Here is an 11,845-nt window from a genome sequence, read left to right as displayed (position 1 = left end):
GATGAGGAGACAGAGGAAGAGGATGGATGGAAGGAAGAGGAAGAGAGAAAAACTCAGGGAAAAAAGATCGAAGTCACTGAAAGTGAAAAATATCTACAGTTTTATAGCTGATTGTTTGGGGGGGATGAGGCATATTTTCTTCATGGTGCTGAGAGGGAAGATTTTTTAAATGTGACACGAAACAAAAACAAAAAGGACGGAAGGAAGGTGAGGAGACAGGACAGAGGAAGTAAGGGAGGGGATGAAAGAAAACATAGGAGAGGAGAAAGGGACCAAAGAGGAGAAATTAAATGTGTATAAGCAATGGAATTAGATATTGTGAAACAATCAATATTAATTTACTTATCTGTGAACAGCAGCCCATGATCTGTATATAACCTCTGTAATTGTTTTCAACAGTGACTTGAGTGCTGAGTACAAAAGGCTCTATGCTGGTCCCTAGTGGACAACAAAGAAACTTCAGCTTTACTAAAATTTAAAAAAAACTATCACAAACATTTGTGCCTCAGACACAGTGAGCTGGTTAAAGAAACTTTCACTTTTATTTGATTCTGGACAGTCTTTTCTTTCACTGGTTAAATACAACGTCACAAGTAGCCACCCAGGAGCCCTGGAGTTTTTTTCCAGAGCTATATTTTACAACAACTTCATCATAACTTGAAAGGTTTGAGTCATTAATCCAGGAGGAGGGGCAGTTTGTCCTAGAATGTGGTGAGAGAAGCTGAAGAGCACACTACAAAAAGATGCTCACAGAAAGTAGCTGTGAAAATGGAGGTTTGATAAAGAAAATGAGTTTATCTACCAAGAGTGGGACTCTGTCTCTTCATGTGTGTCTCACTCTGCTGGCAGATTGTTTTGCTAATTAAGATTTGAAAAGCTTATTAGCATTTAGCATTATTTGTGGTCTTTGCCGCCTCCAAACTATCCCAGAGTTGTGACCTCAAGGACGATCCAATCAGAGAGTGGAGCAGCAGAGAGGAAAATTGTTCGTAAAACTTTTGTCAGATGTAGGAACTGCTTCCTTGACAGCATGAAACTTTGCATCTTTCAAGATCACTGCTGATTGGTTGTCCTCTACTGGTCGACCATCTCACCCATCAAGAGCTGAACCAGAAAGAAAAAAAATTCAACCATCTGAGCAACAATCCAGTTTCAAAAAATAAAATATGAAAATGAAGAAATAATGTATTTACACAGATATTCACACATACAGAGTACACACCCATACATACTTGGATCAGCACATACCCAGACAGTGCATCTCACAATCAGTTGTTCTCAAGTCACTACAGTCACAGACGTGGGGCTTTATTAAAAAGGACTTGTGAAATCAAAATGTCAACTATTACAATGTGCTTGACTGCATACAGCCACAGGGCAGAGCTACGGGAAACTAACATGGCTGCTTCGCCGGGTGTTATGGCAGTAGAGTTGGATGTTTTTGCTCCCTGACAAGACTGCAGTGACACTACAGGGTGGGCCTCCTCCATGTTCACTGTTGCTCACAGTTTATGCACTAAAACAAGTAAAAGAAAAGCATAAGCAAATCTAATCAGTCCAAGTCCAAGTCCAAGTTACAAGTATATTTTTACATTTTGCCCAAGTGATATTTCCTATGCACCATTTAATCGGTAAGCAAGCCCATAATTACCTCGACTGAACATTCACATTCAGGCTTCATGTTCAGTCAGACTGACACAGAGCTCCAGATTGGACTTGCCTTGTAAGGCTTTCACAACAGTTTCCTTCATACAAACTGTCGCACATCAGTTCCACCTGGTTTTCGTCGGGTGAAATTGAGGTGTGATATGTGAACCAGAGCTCCACCAGTCTTTTCCCCTTCTGGTTGAGAGTAAAGGTTTGAAAATAATAAGACTCATAGAATTCCTTAGCCTTGGGCCTCGATCACTTAGGCTTCGATCGGGCCAAGCTTGAACTGTACCCTTGAGTGTAGCTTTTCTGTTTAACTTTTTTAACAGACAGATTGAGTGCTGACTTTGAAACAATGCTAAAAGGGATGTGTCAGATAACACAAAATAAATTATTTCATCCAAACTACAGTCACACTGACAAACTGTCTATGTTGTAAAAAAGTGAAACCCAGCTGGATGAGAAGCAATGTCCAGTCTGCAGCTACTGAATATCCATCTTCACCATGGAGACAGTCACACAGAGGAACAGTGTTTAACAGACTGAAAGAAACACACAAGTTACCTGACAGACAGTATAAAAGGTGTGGTAACAGTGTGTGAGTAGTAGAGTGTGACACCAGGCAGTGTTGTGTGGTGTTTGCGGTGTCCTGTGCAACGGTTTGTTCCCTCAGAGTGAGTCCGCTCCGTTTCTGGTTTTTGGACACACTCTTCATTCAAACGCTGCGCCACTAAACCACACACCACTGCCATGGCAACAGACTAACAAATAATACCATACCATAAATGTATGTTAAGAAAAAAGAAACCGAACGAATTAGCATGAAACCGTGACACCTCAGAAGGTAGGGGGAGCGAGGAGGCCAGTGCTCAGACAGAGGTCAAAGATTAGTAGAGTCTTAACCCTGGTTGTTCAATAGAAAGTGGAATTAATTTGACGTTAATTCTTTGTTTTATAGGACCAATTATTGAAATTAAAATGCCCCGAACCCATCGCACATACAGTATATATATATATGTATATATATATATGTGTGTATATATATATGTGTGTGTATATATATATATATATATACATATAGTTATTAACATATATCACAGAGATTTCCAACTTAAAATCATCCCATGAAAAACTGGTGACTGAACCTTTAAACTTTGGATGCAGCTGTGAACGCGAGAGCCGCATGTGGTCAGAGTTCAGAGGTTTGGTCAGTTTTGAAATAGCACTACTTTCTGTTAATGCTAAAAACTGAAATGACGTTTTCCCAAGGCATATTATACATTCATAATACTATGTGAGTGTATAACTATGTGTGTGTGTTTGTATGGGAATACCTGCCACAAGATAAAAATGATCTGCATGAAAGCAGAATAACTTTTGTTTGTTTGTGTGTGTGTGTGTTTGCATGGCTCGTCAGGGCTCTTGTCCTCATGACTGAAGCACATTTCCGTAGGAAACAATTGCACCTCATTGGCTCAACCAAGTTAGCCAATCACCAATGACGGAAGCCAGAGCCCCTGGGCCCGCCCCATCGCAGAGACAGGGTTTGGTTGGTTGGCCAGGAATGTGTGTTTGGAGACAGTGGAAAATAGGGCCATAGTCCGTTCCACTTGCGGCGTCCTCATGGATGGAGGGGAGGGGATGTGGTTTCCGTGGTGATGAGAGTGAAGTGTCAGTAGAGTAGAGGAGGGGAGGAGTTTAAACCTCCGCTCCTTTCAAGCCAATTCGTTCCTCCTCCTGTCAGTCACTGTTCGGCTTCTTCAGGGAGAAGGCGAAGATGTTGAAGTGGTCGCTGAGCTGTTGAACCTAACAAATTGAATACAACAAGAAACACCACAAACTTTATTTGTATCTCATTCAATTCCAAGTGTGTGATTTCAAACAAATTATCAACTCAAGACTATAACAAGAAATTCTGTCTGTCATTCTGAAGTCATTGAGTAAACTCCATTCACTTTAACTTCAAGTGAGTTGATAAATTCACCTGCAAACCAGAGGAAACTGTCTTGGTGTGATAAAGGGAAATAGAAAAGTATCTTTATGTGTGCTCTTACCACGGATACACCGTAGTGTATGTGTGCAAGTATGACAGCCGCTGTCCACAGATACAACAGTAGCGTCTCGCTGGCGACCACTCCACTGACCGCTAACGCTACCACCAACGACATGGGCAGCAACAGCCAACTTAGCGCCTGGCAACGTGTGTTACTCATCTGACACACAATCAGCTTACACTGCAAGATAAACACACACATGAACACTTTCATGTTATCAGAACCACAAAACATGTATCTGTGTGTGTGTAGCTCTATTCAGACATGAACTGAAATCTGCCTTTCACATAAGAAGGACGCAGCAGGAGATTGTCTGTGTCACACACTTCACAACAACAGGAAATATTCTGGAACATTCAGGCGAGGGGTCAACATATAAATTCTACCGCTGACATCAACGTGTCCACTCGCTCGCTATGAATTTTCTTGACATTTTTAAAGTAGGGTTGGCGGGAAGACTTCCGGAAAATGCATGAAGCGACTGATTCAGATATTTGCGTTCTACACTGGAAAATGTCTGGACTTCAGTGCACGTCTGAAAGCAGCTTCAGTGTGTGAAAAGTCTGCAGACTCTCACCGTGACATTGGCGAATGCTGTTCCCACCATGAGGTAGAAGGTCCTGGGCTGCAGCTCAAGGATGTTGGATGGAGAAAACACCACCCAAATGGTGGACAAGATGAAGAGGAGGACAGGCGAGAGGAAGGGCAGGAAGGCTTCGTACAGGCTGCTGTGCTTCAGAGTGTTACTGCGATAAGCCCTGAAACACCACGGGGAGAAAAAAGTTCAGAGCGCTGAGTGAAGATGATTCTACAAGTTAATGAAACGCTGATGGAAACTGAACTTACTTCAGGACATTGTAGAGGCTCATGGGTAAGGTCACGGTGAAGGAACAAGCTGGAAGTCAACAAACATTGATTAGTGTAGCTGCTTTGACAGAGTGAATGTGTGGATTTAGTTTGACTGGTCACAGCTCACCAATGATCATGAAGGTGAAAAGGTCTCTATAGAGGAAATGGAACAGGATTGGCTGGTACCATGTTTCCACACCAACCACAGCGGTGACCAAGTAAACGAGGGAGATCGTCTGGAAGAAGACGAGACATCAGGTCATCAGACGGCTGGAGTGTTAATTTGAATAATTGTTGATGTTTGTGTCTTTACCACTTGGCTGATGTCGTATCCCCAGGGCAGAAACAAGATGCCTGTGTTGTATTTCTCCCAGTGAGACAGGATGAAGGAGAACAGCACCACCCACAGGATGTAATACAGCGTTGCCACACCCACACCGCTCTCACCACGCCCAAATATGGAGTATACAGTGGCCACAAAGTAGATGCAGGCCCAGCTGTCCAGGCCGTGATCAAAAAGCTCCCCTAGTGGTGTGGAGGAGTTGGTGCGTCGCGCCTGTTTACCATCGACACCATCTAAACACAAGGAAAAGGCACATTAAACACACAACATATTTATATGAAAATATGTATTTAAGCCACATTCCTGCTTCTCACCACTGAATTTACTGTCACAACCTCTGATCTCAGCTGCTCTCATTTCATCCACATGCAGAACTATTCTGCAAACACACCCTCATAAGAGAGCATGTGGCAATTTGTCTAATTTTAATAGATCCCAAAATGGTCAGCAAGATTTAAAGTTACTGTCGTTCACAGAGAAGGAGTTTGATGGTAAAATAAATCTGTATATATTATACTGTGTTCAGTCCTGGTTTTAACATTCGTCCTAAGAGAGTGGAGAGTGATGCGAATACATCAGCCTCTTGAAAATTACACAATCCTTTAAATACTGATAGTTCTCATTTTGTGTTGTTGACAGGAAAGTGAAGGTGTTTCAGGATGATAAAGTATGAATGCTGCAGCATGATCATATTCCACATTCAGATAAATTCACATTTAAATTGCACATCCATTTTTTCCATTTCAGGATCTTGACAACGAACGCTTCATGCACAACCGTATCTTCAAATGACGATTCTGCTGATTGATCAATGTGGCATCCTGTTGACATTGGTATCTGCTTTTACCTGATGAAAGAGCTACATGGCTTTCTCATCAACACAATCACATTTCAACAGACACCACTCAGTAATTTATCTGAGAAAAAAATATCACTATAGACAATTAAATATATATATAGGTCTCCAATAACCCTTTACAGTTATTTTTGTAGTCTGATTGCTTAATGTTGTGAGATCAGCCATGGGGGTCACTGTACAGGAAGAATTCCCCTGAGCCTCTCACACAGTCAGAGAGAGAGATATAATAACACACGGGGGCGACAGGGGTTAGGACTCACCGAGTGTATACGCCAAGAAGTTGAAGATCCCTGCAGCAACCCAGACCAAACTAGGCACGTGTTCATGTCCTGCAGCTGAGACACAAATAATGTGAATACACATCATACCACACAGAGACAACGATTACAAATATTGTCCAAACAAATGTAGTAGGATTTAATCTGACTGAAGAATGGGCTCTCAATATTAATCAGCATCTTATCATGTTCTTCACATATTTCGAGGTGAATCAGTAATGGGTGTGTATCATTTGTGGGGTCATTTTTACCAGCATATCTGTAGAGGTCAGTGCAAAACTCAAGTCTGTGTCTGTGTACCAGGGGGAAGATCAGTAGTGCGGAAGACCTACCAGAGGCAGTGAAGTCAAAGTCGTAGAAGGACAACATGAGGAAGTTCAACACAAGAAACATAAAGCCTGTGAATGTAATTAGGTTTGGAGCCAACGATGTCGGTAGAAACTGTTGAGGAGGAGGTGGGAAAAGACAAAGAGATATTAAAAAACAATAACAATACCACTGTCAGTCTTCTTGTTGTAATAATAACAGTATAATTATAATAATTACATAATAAGACAGTGATTATTTGTGTCACATATTCTGGGCAGAGATGATTTTAGGAAAGGGAACATACATTTCTAACAAGTAATGTCAGGTTTCCGTCAAGCTGTGATCAATGTAAACACAATGGTTTGATACAGATAAGTAAATTAATGCATCAGTGCTTGATCAAGCTGTTTACGAGGAAAATGGAAACATTCATTGTGTATATGCTTCAAAACAACCCACCAACACCCTCCATAGTCCAGATCAGACATTAACCATCAGAGACGGATGTGTTCTGACACTGAGACAAAGGAGAGTGTGTGAGAGCGTATGTGTGTGTGTGTTGTTACTGTATCACAGCTTGGAAACCTCATTAATGATGCAGCTCGCCCAGAAGCCTAAAACACAGATCAAGTTTAACAGGTCTTTCTCACCTTCACCACAAAGTTCCAGAAAGGGTGCATGACATAGACGGACAGGGGATTTGAGTCCACTGCGCTGTACTGCAAACAAACACATTAATAATGTAATTAGTCAGGATGTGATTATCGAACACCAAGAGTTCATCTACTTGATTCTGTTTGACTCATGATGGTAAGTGTCAGAAAGTAAACCAGGAGTTATAATATGGCCTCACGAGGAACTTCTGTACTGGATATTTTGGTGGCCTGTCATCATGCAGATCAAAACAAACCTGACTCCAGTCTTTGTAACTTTATCCAGACGTGACGGACAAGTATGAGTGCTACAGTACAACCTCACTGGAGTTCATACAAGGTGTGTGTTTTGAGTTAAGTTTGAATTAAATGTGCTTACAATGGACACAATATAGCAGTTTAACCTGCAGGGCACAGATTAGCACTACAGCACAGCACAATTTTTTGAGCATGCACTATTAATCTTCTAATATATTCTGAGAAATTTGATTTTCACAGTTAATCACAGGAAATTTTGATGGTTATTCAAGAAAAATTGAATAAAGGAACCTGAACATGCCTGATCATTAAGGTGAGACATCTTATCTACAACAAAGTTTGACTTTGGACTTCATTTTGAATGTTCACTGTGAATCAATATTCTCGTCATGTTATGAAATATCAAACAGGTTGGTCATCACACAACTATAACGACATACAGTAGAGTGCAGAACTCTGCCAAGGGCCAAACAGTCAATCAAGCCAATCCAAATTCACACACTTATAAATGTCAGTCTCCTTACCATGCCTGCTTTTTTTTAATCAAGATTTCAATTCACAAAGATAATGAAATTCGCCCTATCATGCAATGTGAAGGTAAGTGAAAAACAAATCCTGGATCTGCCCCTTAAATCAAATATGCTCCAAAAATGAACGACTTCTTCCTTAGCCCATACCCCACCCTTCAATCAAGTTTCAAGAAAATTGTTTCAGATGGTTTTTTTTTTTTTTTTGCATAATCATGCAGACAGATAAACAGCAGCGGTAACAAACACCGCAACAGCAATTTCCACCCTCATCTGGTACAAACATGCCTACACAAATACAATCCACATGCATTCCTTGACAGCAACACTGAGACAAGTTATTCTACTACCAAGAGAATTGGCGTTGCGGCACTGTGTGTTAAGTGTTGCAAAGGTTGTGAGCAGCACAGAGATGTGTGGCAGCATGAAAAATACAGCGAGAACATCAGCAGAACAATCTTTAAATCTGATCATGTGCTTAACACGTACATTTGTGCACCTTTTGAGAAAACAAGTGCCCTTATCAAAAAAAATATAATCCTTTCATTCACTGTCATTTAGTCCCCCTCTGCTCTCCTCAGTGACTTATGCTGGAGGCATTAAAGCCACGATTTATGAAAAGCTATAATTGGGAAAACGGTCTCACATGCTGATCACCTCAGGGAAGTAGTTTTCGACTCTAATCAAAAGAGGTTGTGTTAGAGTGAAAGCCTCAGTGATCTCAGCTTCCATCATCCAGGGACAGAGAACATGGGCAGGACACCAAATGAATGTATACACATCACGTATGAAGAACAGCCTTACATCAGAACTACACACACTGTAAACTTCAGGGACACAATTTGTACAGATAAACACAAACGTGTACACTGTGTATGTGTACATACTTAAGTATATCATTGTAAAATACTGAATTGCCTTTTGACTTCCAATGCAATACCTGCCACTCCTTTTTTTCTGTCATCCATTGCCATAATGTATTTCAACACTGAGGTCCATGTGTGCGGCACTGTGTGGGAGAGGTAGTACTTTAACAACACGTGTCTGTAGTCACTGTAGAGTCTGTAAGGGGGTTTCAGATGTCAGTGCCTGTCTGCTGTAGGTGTTTCCCATCAGTCTACTGCCTCGAGCTGTTTTACTTTCTCTGTAATAACAGCAGAACAACAGCACCCTGAAGGCCTGGTCCTCAGTTTATAAAGGGCACAGTCGGTGCGGGGGTGAAACGTGTTTACACTTGGTTAAAGCCTTATTTTCATATCCAGACCCTGGCAGGGAGAAGGATGGGTTAGCTAACTATTAGCACATTGCGCCAAAGTCAAGCACGACACGGTAGACAATGAAACTTCCGGTCACCACTTTCAGAATAAACCATCTCAGAGAGAAATCGATCGATTTGAAACGTTCGATTGTTTGATTCGCTTTATTCTTCCGACTTAAATGTGTGTATGATGGTTAAGAGATGAGGTTCAAGCATCGCATCATCACACTCCGATGGTGCTTTTTCATAGCTGGCCCCATGTCTGAGCACTAATCAATCAATTGTTATAATTCAAGGGCTAAAAAACACCCAGATTATAAATGATATGACAATAACAGGACGTAAACCTGAGACTAGCTTTAGTGACACAATCTCAACACTGGGTTTTAAGGAAAATTGTTACTTGCATCCGGTTCGATTTTAGCTAACTTCACATACAGTTGTTTGCCTAGCAAGCGCCTACAGATCGTGACACACACACACACACACACACACACACACACACACACACACACACACACACACACACACACACACACACACACACACACACACACACGGCTCAATGCTAGCTGCTAACATGCTACTACAGTGTGGGAATCTTACCTTGTATTTGTCGAAGCCCGCCAGCTGCTCCTGGGTGACATACTCGTAAAGAGCCATGGTGGCGCAGTGTGACTCAACGGTGAGATGAGTGAATATCAAATCCCCAACGTTAGCTGCCGAGTCCGAGCACCATGTAGCTTTAGCCGCTGTCGTTCACGCCGGGTGCGGTGATGTCGAAACATCTCAGCCCCTCCTGCGGAGGGTGCGCGCTGTACTGACTGCGGCTCTCTACCGCCACCCCTGGTTTGGATGACCATGATCAAATATTGCAGAATAACAGAATTGCGTTGTGTTTATTTGGCCCCAAACTAAACCAGTTGTGTTCCAATGTGGCGTCACTTGAGAAAACTGAACGACTAATGGTCTTTGGAGTGTTTCATTTGCATTAATCGATCACTGAGATGGGATCTATTAGCTCTAGTTCTATGGCGCTGTTAGACTTGACGTGTCTTTCCCCTCAAACCGGAAGTAAGACCGGTTTGCTTGTCTGATGCAGAGCAGCTGAAGAATCTCTTGAACCGAGAGTTAAACCTGCGATCAGAGTTAACGTAAGTAGTTACAGTAATTACATTTACACTGCAGGGAGCTTTTCTTTATAGTAACGTTGACGCTTTATATGTAGCGTCCCCCATATTGTCTAGTTTCACCAGTGTCGGGTGCACTAGTGTGGTAGCTAGCTGGTTAGCTAGGCTAACAGCACACATATTGATTGTACATTCGTAAGAACTGGTCGTGATTTCTCAGAGTTGTTTTCTACAAACTAATATGCAAAAGTCACGTATTCACTAAGTTTTTGGCGTCATGTGGTCAGAAAGTCATTTTCGCTGTTCTAGATGTTGTTTGATCAAACATACAAGCCCCTTTTATTTTGAATAGTTGAAATGCATTTTCCTACCTTTTCTAGTTACCTGCATTGATCATCATGCCAACGACTATTCTGAACTCAGTTAGGACACTCTGAATATCTGAAATAAACATCTCTGCTAGTTCATTTTACACTATCATTACATTAATATGAACAGTCATGTCAGATTTTTTCAGCATGATCCATGTATTCTCTGAGAAATTACCCAAAATGTTGAAAGACACCCTATCTCACAATGTTACAGGCGTAAAAATGTCCTCGATCTGCCCTACAAAGTTCATCCCTGAGCCAAAGTGTCGTGATAATCTGGTCTGGTTTCCTTGTGTAATCTTGCTAGCAAATTAACAAACACAACCTCCTTGGCAGAGGGAATAAAGATATGATCAAAAACTAAACACCACTTAATAAATGGACTTGAAATCTTGCAATATATCTTCCCCCTTCCCCAGAATGAGCAGCCTTGCACTTGTTTACACTGTGTCTCTATCCTCTGCAGAATGGTGACGGACGTGCAGCTGGCCATATTTGCCAACATGCTTGGCGTGTCATTATTCCTACTGGTTGTGTTGTATCACTACGTCGCTGTCAATAACCCCAAGAAACAGGAGTAGGGTCTGCCAACATGATCGGAGATGTGAGTGCAATCTGTGTGGGTCCAAGATGGCTCATTTCACCACTTTCTTTGTTGCTACCACTGTCAGTCATGCTTCACTGTGAACAAATGTACAAGTCAGGTTTTTGAATTAGTTTGATAGTCCCTTCTGTGGTAAAAGGTGTATTCAGTATACTAATGATTGAAAGCAGCGAAGTTTGGTGTGAAACATAGAATTAAATGTTAACATGTCCCAGAATTGGTGTAGTTACAATTCACTACATTGTCAATTATTTGATATGTAGTCACTGAACATTAGTATAAATGTGGTAAAACCCATGTGAACCCGTTTAATGTATTTTTGTCTCCACAGATGAGATGGGCATCAAAGCCGCCACCCTGGAAACAACATTCCCCATTATCCCACCACCCTCTTTCCAAGAGATGAATTTCTATGTTGTTATGGTTGCACATTTGTCTTTTTTTGTATAATAAAAATGTGGTAAGAACATTTGCCTTGTTTTTTCACTAAATTACTTTGAGTTGTCCTACATGTACAGGCATCTTCACCATTTATGCTCCAGCCTTATGCTAATTTTTTTAAACATATTTTCCAGAAATGGTACAAATGCTTAAATAAAATGTTTTCCTTTTGCCAATATGGAGTAGAGTGAAGATTTAAACACGACTTCAACATAACAAAATATGTAAAAAAATAAAGGTGCCTGGATTCTTGGAGAAAGC

General features: G+C 41.3%; 2 protein-coding genes across 3 annotated transcripts; one reads left to right on the top strand and one right to left on the bottom strand.

Moving 5' to 3' along the window:
• Positions 1–518: 518 nt before the first annotated feature.
• selenoi (selenoprotein I) lies at positions 519–9,859 on the bottom strand. Of its 2 annotated transcripts, none has more exons than XM_020091819.2 (10): positions 9,645–9,859; positions 6,993–7,061; positions 6,366–6,474; positions 6,016–6,090; positions 4,867–5,129; positions 4,681–4,789; positions 4,551–4,599; positions 4,282–4,462; positions 3,705–3,884; positions 519–3,456 (listed from the first exon to the last, which is right to left on the bottom strand). In XM_020091819.2, the coding sequence occupies exons 1-10, from the start codon at positions 9,699–9,701 to the stop codon at positions 3,349–3,351; spliced, it is 1,200 nt and encodes a 399-aa protein (XP_019947378.1). In that variant the 5' UTR covers positions 9,702–9,859; the 3' UTR covers positions 519–3,348. The 2 variants fall into 2 exon arrangements, with proteins under 2 accessions (XP_019947378.1, XP_069371732.1); XM_069515631.1 differs by having other exon boundaries at positions 3,298–3,456; positions 9,645–9,840.
• A 237-nt stretch (positions 9,860–10,096) lies between these two features.
• ost4 (oligosaccharyltransferase complex subunit 4 (non-catalytic)) lies at positions 10,097–11,610 on the top strand. Its single transcript, XM_020091820.2, has 3 exons — positions 10,097–10,192; positions 11,006–11,143; positions 11,475–11,610. The coding sequence occupies exon 2, from the start codon at positions 11,007–11,009 to the stop codon at positions 11,118–11,120; it is 114 nt and encodes a 37-aa protein (XP_019947379.1). The 5' UTR covers positions 10,097–10,192; position 11,006; the 3' UTR covers positions 11,121–11,143; positions 11,475–11,610.
• Positions 11,611–11,845: the final 235 nt, after the last annotated feature.

This window comes from Paralichthys olivaceus, chromosome 19 (assembly GCF_024713975.1).
Source record: "Paralichthys olivaceus isolate ysfri-2021 chromosome 19, ASM2471397v2, whole genome shotgun sequence".
NCBI classification, from domain to species: Eukaryota; Metazoa; Chordata; class Actinopteri; order Pleuronectiformes; family Paralichthyidae; genus Paralichthys; species Paralichthys olivaceus.
Note: the sequence above shows the minus strand (reverse complement) of the source record. Positions and strands in the feature narration are given on the sequence as shown.